Source organism: Hetaerina americana, unplaced genomic scaffold, assembly GCF_022747635.1.
Source record: "Hetaerina americana unplaced genomic scaffold, ioHetAmer1.1.p SCAF_17, whole genome shotgun sequence".
Classification (NCBI taxonomy): domain Eukaryota; kingdom Metazoa; phylum Arthropoda; class Insecta; order Odonata; family Calopterygidae; genus Hetaerina; species Hetaerina americana.
Window position 1 is genome coordinate 11,114,651 of NW_027286730.1, and position 12,471 is coordinate 11,127,121.

The 12,471-nt window shown below is 37.9% G+C and overlaps 1 protein-coding gene across 1 annotated transcript; it reads right to left on the reverse strand.

The window, feature by feature from the left end:
- Positions 1 to 2,750: 2,750 nt before the first annotated feature.
- LOC139687146 (arrestin homolog) lies at positions 2,751 to 10,756 on the reverse strand. Its single transcript, XM_071584279.1, has 8 exons — positions 10,483 to 10,756; positions 9,377 to 9,498; positions 8,875 to 9,006; positions 6,739 to 6,945; positions 5,992 to 6,180; positions 5,717 to 5,905; positions 4,095 to 4,263; positions 2,751 to 3,318 (listed from the first exon to the last, which is right to left on the reverse strand). The coding sequence occupies exons 1-8, from the start codon at positions 10,547 to 10,549 to the stop codon at positions 3,197 to 3,199; spliced, it is 1,197 nt and encodes a 398-aa protein (XP_071440380.1). The 5' UTR covers positions 10,550 to 10,756; the 3' UTR covers positions 2,751 to 3,196.
- Between the last annotated feature and the right edge of the window lie 1,715 nt (positions 10,757 to 12,471).

Here is a 12,471-nt window from a genome sequence, read left to right on the forward strand (position 1 = left end):
AAATCATTTCTAACCCCTCAATGGATTTTCTGGAGTGTCTTTTTGTGCTTTTAAGTTGTTACATTCGCCCAAGCGAGAAAATGTGGAATCATTGGAAATGTGTGAATCATTAGGGGAAGGAACGATCGAAATTTCATTGTCATTGTGAGCATACTTTTCCATGTATTTTGCAGTAAATATTTGAAAGTATTTCAGTATGAATTTAAAAAAATAAATGAAATTTGCAATTTTTTTTAAACTTGCTCTATGTCTAAACCGTGCCGAATGTTTTTTATGTTTCACATTAGAAGAATTTATCGATAGTAATGTTAAAAACAGAGAATGTTGTGATGAAATGATCGTATTTAATGTTCATCTTAAATTATAAAGGGTAGATATATTCATTATTATCAATTATTCTTATGATTTGTAATTTTTGTTTTAAATCGGATTCAATGGCCAGCTTTTCAATCTTTTAATTCTTTATTTTTGAGTCAAAGATTAATTTTTTAGTTTGTTCTGATAAATCCATGGGTTGGATTAGGTAATTAAAGAGAATTTAACTTTCATTCTTACGGTACTAATCTAGCACACATCAATTATATTACTTCTATGTCATTAAATAGTTTCACGTTACTAACTATTGGTATTTCATGTGCATTTTTAGACTTGATTAACATAACCAACGAGCATAATTTTAGAACGGGATAGTCCTCATATTTATTTGTATTCCAACGTTATATCATGCTAAAAAATAATTTTAACTCCATACGTATAATGGGATTACATTCCCCATACCCCTAGCGCAGCTATTGAGAGCAAAGCGCCATTCAGAACTGGGATTTAAACTATCTTATGATTGATTCCTGGGGATGTCGAATTGCGTCAAAATCTGAAGGCCAAAGCAAATAGCGCGTCGTCCTTCTTTGGATGCATATTGCATGACCTGGCCGCGAGACCCTCGCTAACCAGACCACGACAATGGAGCAGGTGTCCAAGGGCGACACCACTCTAGCCGCCCATTAAACGACGCACGCCGACGCGTGACCACTTCCGTCCGTCACCTCTCCTTCCGCGGCATAAGGGTTCGCTTTCTAACCCTCACGGCAGGTTCCCTACCCATTGGTCGGACTCTGGTCGAGGGGAACCCTCCCATGTCAAATGGTCCGCCAATGGTGGCCGTGTAGAACTCCTTCGATCGCGAGCCCCTCCAATGGCGCATCGAAAACTTCTAATTTTCGAGGACGCCCACGGATTTTTGTGTGCGTGGGTCGACTGCGCAAGGGCGCGGAGAGCCTCCGAAAACGCTTAAATTATTGATGCCGGGTGCCCGACGCCGGCAGTCGATTTTCGGTCAGTCCGGAGCGGGGGACTTTATGTAAAATGACCATCGTCGTGTCAGTGTTTGAGAGACTCAAGGTGAATTTAATACAGTCATTTTTCACCGACCGGACACATTAAAAACTTAGGGACCATTGGAGGGTATTATATTCATTAGAGGTCTCAGCTTTTGACATTGTCAATACAGTTGTTCCCACTTTGAAGTCGCAACTGTATAATCTGACTCATCACTATGCGTACACTTTCTTCCTTTTTAAATGCAGGTGATAGAGACAATTGTCACAGTTGCTAGCATATTTTTCGGATATATAAGGTCAGAACGTAACTATTAGCTAAATTTAGCTCCACTATGTTGAATAGAAGGCACCTAGCGACAAATTTAAAAATATCGTCGGAATGATCAAAAAATTATAAGGAATCATAGTAGTGATGAAGCATGCCGATCAAACTGCAATTTTTTGGAGTTAGATCAATGGGTCAATAGAGACTGATTTTAGGCACTCTGGCATAGAATTTATTCTTTTTTTACTGATTTCTTTCTTAGGTATCAAATTCGATATATCTGCTTGATAATTTTTCATTCTTCTCTCATCCATTCTCTCAACAAGCGCAAACCATTTTTCATCATCATAATATCATTTTATTATTTTTCTTTCACACTTATCCCGTGACACATCCATTTAAATTCTGCTATAGTTCTTTCATTTCTTGTCTTGTCTCTCCAATTTTCCACTGTGAAGAAGCAAAATACGATCCTTATATTTCAAGTTCCTAAGTGAACTAAAAACAATTATTATGAACAAAAAATTGTGCATAGTGTATTTATACAAGCTAAAAATGCATATATTTATGCAAAGCATTGAAGTTTTAAAACGTATTTATCATTGTCAAATGTTTACGCTGCACTAATATGAAACAGATTACAATTCTAAAATTGGGTTAAACTCGTGTATTTATAATTCATTAATTAATTACAATGTAGAATACAATCATAGAGGCAATATTTGAGTAAATATATTTATTATCAACATCAGGTATTCATTGCCATTTCCTCTCAGTTTAACGAAGAAGAGTGCGCAATTCAAGGATGGTGCTTCACAAAGCCCATGTTAGATGGGCAGTAAATGTTTCAGGTAAAGATTTCTATAATGCTCAGTAGACGCTTTCATTTAGAGTGACTTTTCCGAATAGCATAAATGTTCAGAGAAGCATAGGAATATGTCCAGAAGTGACTTCTCTATACTTTATGTTAATTACCTATATGTCTACCAATCCAAATTAATAGTCAAAAGTACTGAAACATTTGATGCCAATGATGGACAGGTAATTATTATTGATATCAAATATATCAGTTTAGCGGGAAACTCTACGGAGAGATTATAGATATTTACATATAAATGTGTGCATATATATATACACAAGCACATATATATATTCGAACAAATATATTGAATCGATTTTTACATGAAATCGTTAGTAATAGTTTAATGACAAAACTTTGCGAAAGACCTCTTTAAGGGAAGGAATGCAGTTTTGCATCGTGTTAAAATATGTATCAAGGTGACATAATAATAATGCACCAGCAACATTGGCCAAATCTCTTGTTTTTCTTTTGAAATTAAATGGCCACACCCCATTTTTTGTTATTTTCGAAGAACACTGGTTACAATTCAATTCCTTCAGGTGGACAGGAGCAATCATCATTACAACATTCAGTAATACAGTCTGAATAAAAATTGGGAAAATTTCATCAAGTTTAAGATCTTCGAGGCAAGTTGTGAATGAGTGGATCACATTTTGCCCATTTTCTTTCTTTCCTTTGTCCTTCACCCGCATTGCGTCGTCGGACAGCTTAGCAGTTTCTGCTGCTGCTCGTTTACTGCTCGGTGAGACGAAGGCGGGCGAATTCCTCGAAGACGATGTTATCGTCGTCATCCGTCATGGCGCTCTGAACAGTTGGCTTGGTGTTCTGATTACCGCCCGTGGTCTGAATAGTACCTGGAATGGTTGATATTAAGACCTTTGTCAGTGTAGGATACAAAGTTGGCCCCTGAGAATTTTTTAATTCTATAATCACAGCCATGTACGCAGGTAAGTGGATAGTCTATGTAAAATGGAGTGAAGAAAGGGAAAATGGATACCCGTTATCAATTCAACGGACTACTCTGTTCAGAAATCCCTGCAAATGACCACATGAGGTCCAAACGGGAACTTTCGCAGGCATTTATTCACTTACGGGTTGTCTACAAGGGAAAGAGATGGCAAAATAGGCTTATACACTATCAAACAATATTCTGAACCTTCGATAAATTTTATATCAGAAGGAAACTAAGCAGGCAATTTACAAAATTCAATACGTTTTTCAAAGTACACATTGGTACAGGCTCCAGTACGTTGTATCTGACTCCCGATTCTTCGATATTCGATATTTTAGATCCAGCGAACTCAAAAACAATTTTATTCCTTTTCAAAGCTATGCATCAAGTCCAGCAATTGCCGTTGACTAACCTTGAGTGTTAAGTGTAGTCAAGTAAGTATTCAAATGCGTATTTCACCGCTATTCGTGTAATGGTCCTCAAAATAACCATATGGCCAAGGAAAGATCGCATTCTTTGCACGGTTATTTAGTGTCGCCTTCAAAATTTCACCGCATACTCCCATTTGATCAGTAAAATTACTGATTGCGTAAGACGAGACAGAGTAATTGTATTCGTTATCATTGGCGAGCATCTGTGCTAGAGAAAGAGGCCAAGAGTGAATTGAAGCGGTCAGACCTGGGGCAGGGTGCATGAGCTTGAAGGGGACGTCAGTCTGCAGTTCACCGCCGAGCGTCCCGCAGTGAAGCTTCACTCTCATGGAGTAGGAGATGATGATCCCCATCGCCTCGTGCGGAGCCTGTCCCTCTGGAACAAGGGTGGATGACGCGAGGTTCACGTCGTCATCCTGTGAAATCGTGAAAAGGTAAGTGCAATAGGAATGCCTGTAGCGTATTGTGTCAATTGAAGGAATCGACGAAGGACACAAGTGAACCGAGTGGGCGCATTCGTCGCGAGAAGGCGAATACTATACTCAATAGTTCCTCGGCGTGATTAACCAACTACAGTAATCCACCCAAAAGTTATTTAGATAGGTGACGGTATAACTCACTAAAAGCTAAATATAAGCCCAATCCAGCGGTTTAAATTCGCACATCAAGGTAGGGAGGGTGATCTCTTCCCTAGGCCACCTTTGGTTTACCTGGAAGATCTGGCACCCGAAAAATCACACAGCTTGGGCGAAACTGAGTGTGCTCATAGTGCCCACTCCGAATCGAACCCAGGTCAGCCAATCAATAGCTTAGATTTCTATCCACTGAACTACCACTCCCCTTACCATTTGATTGAATGAGCTTTATTTGGTTAAATAGAAACGGTAAAAATTAGAGCTGGAGTTAAATTTCGATGGGTTTCGATGGATGGGATGAAGATAGTTGACTTGAATTTGTATAATCACATTCATTGCATTTCTCTTCAATTGCAACAATTGGGACCTAGAAAACGTTATGATTACAATTTATTCGTCTCCGTTTGCAAATAAAATTCCTTCTTCAGTGGAAATAAAGATGTATGCAGAGCTTATAAATGATAGTTAACAACGCCACCGTTTACGTAACTCCCTACGTCACGATAATACCATATACTTCTCAACAAAAAATACCTGTAATAAGATGGCTCTTATTTTTGGACCTTTCGATTATTGTCCTCAATGAGTACCTTAAACATAAAAAAAACAAAGAAAACTGGGGCTGGTGCTATGGCTTTTGTGGCACATGTGTGATAAAGGCTGAATGACTTCCGGGTTTCCACCGCGTAGATTACCATCTCTTGACAAGAGACAACAACCTACGAGGTGGAATACCGGAAGCCATACGGCCTTTATCAAAGAAAACAGGATTTCAACAATGTGTGTCCACAATCTTTACGTGGTTCGAACCAGCGAAATAATTGGTCTATCAGGCCTAACTAGACTAAATAAGCAATTTATTCAAATCATGTTATTTGGCTGCATGAAAAATTGTTGCTTTAGAGAAACAACTTCATTCTTTCAGGATGATGAAGTTTAACTGAGAGATCATTTTTATTGTGAGTTGTGACGGTATGAAATCAAGTCATTTTTTAGATGAATAATTGACAAATATATATGGACATGAGTTGAATTGAAAAGTTAGATCAAAACACCAAATACGATTTGTCTACAACCCATTTCCATCGAATATCTCTGCATGCCATATAAGTTTTGACTACGCGTATTGTACTACACATGCTTGAAAATGTAATGTGACAAAAATATTAATTTTTTCTTTGCTTGGTTTAATGTAAAAATCACATTTTCGTCTCATAAGAGTAGTCTACGAAACCTTTAAGTGTCCGTCGAGGGCAATGCCATGGCGGTCCTTGTTTGAAGACGCTTGTGGTATTAGATAGAACGTTTTGGTGAGGGAGGCACCCGGGGTAATGGGGCAGCCTTCTTTTGTCTCCATATCGCCCACGATGCGGGAGAACTGCGAGTTCACCATGGTCACCTCGACGTGCTGGACGATCATCACCTTCAAGGAAAACATTTGGGTGGATTTGACTTGGGAACTCTCTTTGCACCTTCTGGATGATTTTACCTCGTTATATCTGAGCTAACCTTCATGTTTTTCACCGATTTTCTGGAAGAATTGCTGACGATTACTGTTGCCGACACTTTCTCGCCGTGGTAGTAGATTTCCCTGTCAAGTGTGACTTCGAGGTTGACCTTTCCCTGGGAGAAGGTGAATCCTTTGGAGGCGAGGGAGCTTGGTAGTCGGTTACCCCTTGTTGGCGGAGCATATTGGATCTATATTGTTTAAACGGAGATTTAAATATGCATGAACAAGTTAATAATAAAAAAATACAGTATTACGATGAAGATTAAATGAATTCACTTAAAAAATGAATGTTTTATTATAATTCTAACCATAATTTCCGTGATTAATAAACCGTTTACCGAACAGGCAGGGTGCTTATTTTTTATTGCCGATGCGGAGTTGACATTATTTATTTAAAGAAGAAAGTTAAAATGTACGAGTATCTGTTTTAGGTATACATTTTTTACAAGCCCGTAGGGAGTTTGAATATGGAGTTTGATTCCGAATTTTCAAAGAAGAACATGAAAATTTTTCAGTGAAATTTTAATCCCTTCATGTTCACTGTTACTTAAAAGAGTTTCAATACGATTTTCATTAAAATTTTCTCATTTTAAGGAAACACATAAATTTGAACACAAAACAGCCAAACAGTCTAACCGAAATACATGGCAGATGAATTTAAATATTATCTTGATTTAGGATATTAGATCGATAAGTATTTTACGATTTCGATTTCAGTTCGGAGTCGATTTGTTCGGTTTTCCCACCTTTTTGATGGCGAGGACCACGGTGGATCTCTTGTGACTCTTGTCGTCAATGTGCTCTCCGACGTAGGTCTTGACGCTGTATTCCACTCCCAGGGGCTTGCTGTCGTCGTTGTTCACGGTCTGGATCATCACGGAAGAGGGCGCGTTCGGAGGAAACTTAAAGGTAAACGGCGTGGCGTTGGCCCCGAATTTCTTCACCAGACGTGCCTACCACAAAACCAAATATGTATACATTTTTGCTGCGAAGAAATTTGTGCCAGATGAGAGGAACCATAAAAAGTGGAAACTACCCCGAAAGTAGCGTAACGTGGGATGGAAAGAACGCGAGTGGATGCTGACGCAAACTATGAAGGCGTTGGCGATTAAGGCGAAATGCGTACGAAAATATGTATTATATTTTTTCACTGTACTATCTATCACTAAAACAAAACGTCCAGATTCTCCATACTATAGGAATCATACCCCCATTGTCCCTCTTGAGCGTTCATATGCGGTGTACGTCAATGGTAAAAGGTATATTGGAAAAACTCACTACAAATTTTTATTTATCATTAATTTCAGTAAGCTGGATCCTGATATAATACCCAATGTATGGAGATGTTCTTAAAGAAGATAATTTTGCAAATAAGGAAGTTTTTCTATCAGTATGGATTGGAGACATTGTTCCTAAGAAAGCAGACTAAAGAAGAATAGTGGCGTTGAAACTTTGGGCCCGGAGGTCAATGCTGAAAAGTCAATGGGCATGTGAAGTTAAAAAAAGAGGAAGCATAAAATAGAGGATAAAATAGTACAGATCATGGTAGGAGCAAGAAGAATCATACGTATACTTTGAGCGCAACTTAAGACGTAATGAATTTGTTAGGGACCATGTAGCAGGAGGGAAATCCGAGGTAAAAGGCCCTCAGGGAAGACCAAAGAAAATCTAGGTATCTAGGCCAAGTGCAAAGGGATGTAAGATGGGAGAGGTGAGACGGAGTAATGGATTCGAGGGAACTAGAGAAAACTTAACGCGTAAAAATGTAGAGTTGCAGGAGAGACAGTCTGCAGATTGAAAGTCTTATGGTGATGAAAACTTATGGTAAATAGTGTTTTCGTATAAGATGTTCACAAAGATCCGTTGTGCTATACATTCCTTCTCCTGCTTTTTTATGCCGTTGAATCGATGGCCTTATTAGAAGAATTTTTGACAAATTTGGAAAAGTGATTTTTAGGTAATTCTGAAGCACCTAATATAAATTAACTTTTGGTCGCCTTGAAAGGACATGATGAAATTGCAATAGCGTTGATATGTCGTCTAGTAAGAACCACTAGGATATTCGATGCATTGGTCAACCGTTTTCACTGAGACTTCATAAATGATTCTATAATTCCGCATTTCCAATCCGCCAAAAGTATTAGCATAAACACTTTCGAGTGTTTATGCAAATTCACAAATGAAATTACGCAGTTTCACAAATGTGAAAATGTATATGCATACATTTATATATATATATATATATATATATATATATATATATATATATATATATATATATATATATATATATATATGTGTGTGTTTGTGTGTGTGTGTGTGTGTGTGTGGGTCGCGGTAGTCCAGTGGGTAGAGCGCTGGACCGCTGACCAGAGGGTCCCGGGTTCGATTCCCGGGCAAGGCACTCTGGGCACCTGCAGATCCACCCAAGCTAAAGTGATTTTTCGGGTACCAGGTCTTCCTGGAAACCATAACCGGCACGGAAAGGAACTGGCCCCCCTACCCTGATGTGTGAATTTTCAGATGCCGTATAGGGCTTAGTAATGGGTGATCTCTACCATCACCTACTAAACCGACCTTCGGGTTGATTACTGTGTTTATGGTTTGTGTCATGAACACAGTAATCAATCCGAAGGTCGGTTTGGTAGGTGATGGTACAGTTCAGTACTAAGCCCGACGGCTGGTGAAATGAACACATCAGGAAGGGGAATATGTACATACATGGCATATGTACATATTATACATATGAACATATTAGGTATATATATATATTTTTTTTATACATACACGGTAGGGGACATTATACATATATTATTTATTCTACCGTAAAATCTAAAATTTTCCAAAGATTTTACAAGCATATGGGTTCCATCATTGCTCACTTGAATCGGTGTCAGTTCTTCTTCAGAATCCTTTGTAGGCACCAGCTGACTATTGGCTATCACCAACTCTTTGCTAAATTTCACCCCCATGACCTCATCCTCCTCCCGTCCAAATCGGTAAGTCGCTGTCACCTATTAACAAGCAGCAAGCTATTTATAAATAGTCTACTGGAACTCGAATAAGCTTACGATATTCAAAACACTAATAAGGAATCCGATTTTCATAAATGAATGCTTTTTTGCCATTTAAAGTAGACCACATCAATGGGCTAAAATACCATTTGAGTTAAAATTTCAAATAATATAAATGCCGAGGAATTATATAATTAACTGTTATAGAATAAGGTAATTTGAAGTAATTTCAGGTGATTTCCATTGTACGAATACTCGTAATGCGAAGCGTATGAATTTGTTGTTTTATTTACGCATTTATCATAGGATTAGTAAATATATATCCAGTAGAGAATTATAATTTAGGCCTACTCTAAGTATTTTTTCTCACCTGGCCAAAAACTTTGCGTCCTTTAAGGTAATCTGATTCAACCACAATAACTCCATCAATGGGGTCAATATGGTCCAGATGATCAACGAATTCTCGTTTACCCAAATAAACGGTGACCTTGCCTGCAGATAAAAATTAAATTTTAGTCAAAGTTATAGGAAAAAACAAGGACATATTCACTCCTAATTTAGATTATGGATGGAAAATAAATGTCACAGCTGCTAATAGCCTGCTGGTGGAATGAGATGAGCACCGCTGATGAATTTTGCCAGCAACTAGTCACAGATATGACTGCATGATTGAACCGTTGATGTAATCACAGTATTAACTAATAATTATGAAGATTAATTTAAATTAATCTAAATTTCCATCTGAGTTACTTTCATTTAGAGGGAAAATTTCGAATTTTAATATAATTGCTTGAGGTCCAACACACCAGGCATGGAATAGAGACGAATTATTTAACGTCAGGTTAATGAATCTTCTGAACATCATCTGATAAATTCAGTCGTTAAAATAACATCAGAGAGACAATTTAGGGTGTCATCTACCCTCTTGAAGTATTGAGAGAGAAATTCCAGTTGAACTTAAGCAATTACGAGAAATATTTTACTTTGTTACACGCATGGTTCTCCTATGCTATCGTAAAAGAAATGCAATTTCTCGAGCAATTTTCCCCTGCTTTAAGTGTAGACACTCTTAAGTCTTTCAAAATACATTATCACTTAATCTCTGGATAAACCAACAATTTACCCTGACATTTGATTTACAGAATTTCACAAGTATAGCAAATAAGTACCCTGCAAAGCATGATCAAATTATATACGGTGCTTGAGACCGTTAAAAAAGACAGAATAGTGATATCAACATAATTGGCACTTGCCAACCACCAAGATACGGACAATGCAGTGCAGTGTTGACAGCACTTTGATGTCTGTATCATAGAGGTCCCAATGACCCGTTAACGGTGGCTTTGTAGTTCAAATCTTTTGCAGGTTAGTTCTTTTTCAGCTGGTAGCCATAATAAGGTTTTTAACGACAGATAAACACTAAGAATTAGCTCTGAGAAAAATGGCATCTATTATCACTCCATATCAAAATCGAACCATTAGGGGTTGTCTTCTTGAAAACTTTGAGCGCAGCCAAACAAACGAGGAGGAGAATTTGGATCATGTCACTTTACGGTCCGAAGAGATGAACTGGAGTATGAACTCTAGTAAACTGTAGGCGTATTTGCAATCACTCCGTTTGATTCCCTTTCCAGAATTTGGGTCAACAGTGATGAGACGTTTCACGCAAGCGACACGCACAAACACAAAATCACAATCACGGTGGACGACGTGGGAAACGGCCCCAGTCTTCTGGGATCCTTCAGCGTCGTTGGCGATGAGACCTTAAGATTCAGTGGTCCAACGGCGACGCCTTATATACACACTGATGGAGTAAGCTTACAAGGCTTCCTCTCGACATCCATTCGCCTTCGAAAGCGGTGTCACTAACTGCTCATGCCACTTATTCCTCATAATCCTCATTCCACGCCACTGCTCTCTGCCCGAGATGGTTTATTCCAGTCGTTTGATGACTAAAAAATCGACGTGTGCACTTCTATCGTAGGGATTCCAAAAGGTTTCTACGGGAGAGCCTTGCAGTTTCTGATGGCTGTTGTATGGTTTGGTCTCGGAGGGTTTGGAAATGAGAACAAGCGATTTTTGAGGAGGCTTTCTTGTTGCTCTTCCAACGAATTTTTTTCTTCGTTTAATCATGTAATTGAATTCTCTTTGTTTTTACACCTATTGTTTATTTGATGGTAAAACCGATATTACGTAACTCTTTTCCAAAATAACTGGTCGACAAAAAAATAGCGCGTCCTTTGTTTTAGATTCGTTTTGATTTTATTTATTGGGTGTTGATCAGATAAGGAAACTCTGTGAGTTGACTTGGACTCCTTATTTAATTCTTCTGATGTGACATAAAAGTCGAAATGTAGATCATGAAGTATTGTAAACTGTAAAGTGGAGCTAAGCTTTCTTTGGCCAAAAATAATGCTCTTTAATTTTATCAAACATCTATGTAGAATAGTAGACACTTTTTTAATTACTTATTTATTTAATTATTAGAAAGTTAATCCAAAAATAGGCAATCAAACTTTTTCTTTGAATTTTTAAACGAGAAATAACACCTAAGACAATCACTAAATGTAATAGAAGGAAAACTTGGGCTCTCGTCGGCAATCGAACCCACGACCCCAGGTTTACCAGTCGTGGGCATCCCACCGCTACCGAGATCGACGATTAAATCCAGTAGGTCTAAACTCACCTAACTTTTAAATTTTGAATGTTGTACGCTGAAGAAGTCTCTTCGAATATTCTTTGAGCTTAGTGAATTTGTAAGTTGAGAATTAATCGATATCTCTCGACGAAAGTAACAATGTTTTTATATTTACCATAATTTCCTGAATTATTTCTTCCCGTGAGTTTCCGAAAATATTCATTTTTTTGTTATTTTGTCGTAGTCCTGAGATGATTGGTTAACTTGATATTTCATGGCCAAATTTTTCCAAGGTTGCTTCCAATAATTTTCTTGGCTCAAGAAGTTATAAATTTCCGCCACAAGAAATATGCAAATAACGGCGCAGAAACACAAGATTCATTTTTATTACATCAGTTGAGAGTTTGTGAAAGAGGAATATCTTAAAAAGCGTCAAACATTGATATGTGGCATAAATTATGCTTGTTATTACGCGATTTACAACTCTAAAACAACAACTACAATGAGTGATTTTAGGAGAAATATGAATTTGACTTTTCGTGATATAAATACGCCTCCAAAAGGATACGTAAGGAACGTATCTTATTTGATGAACGGAGGCCTTGCCGAAAAACCTCCATTCGGTTTGTCTAGCAGAACAACCCATATAAAATACGCTGGAAGCCTTTCTTTACTCTAGCATCTTGCTTGCATTGAAATAAATTGTATGTTACTTGGTTGTAATCACTGCCAAAAGTGTAAAGAAAAGAGAGAATACGGTAAGTCATGATTTTTTTGAAGGAGGATTAAATATTTATGTCCATTTGACAGAGATAAACGTCCTGGAA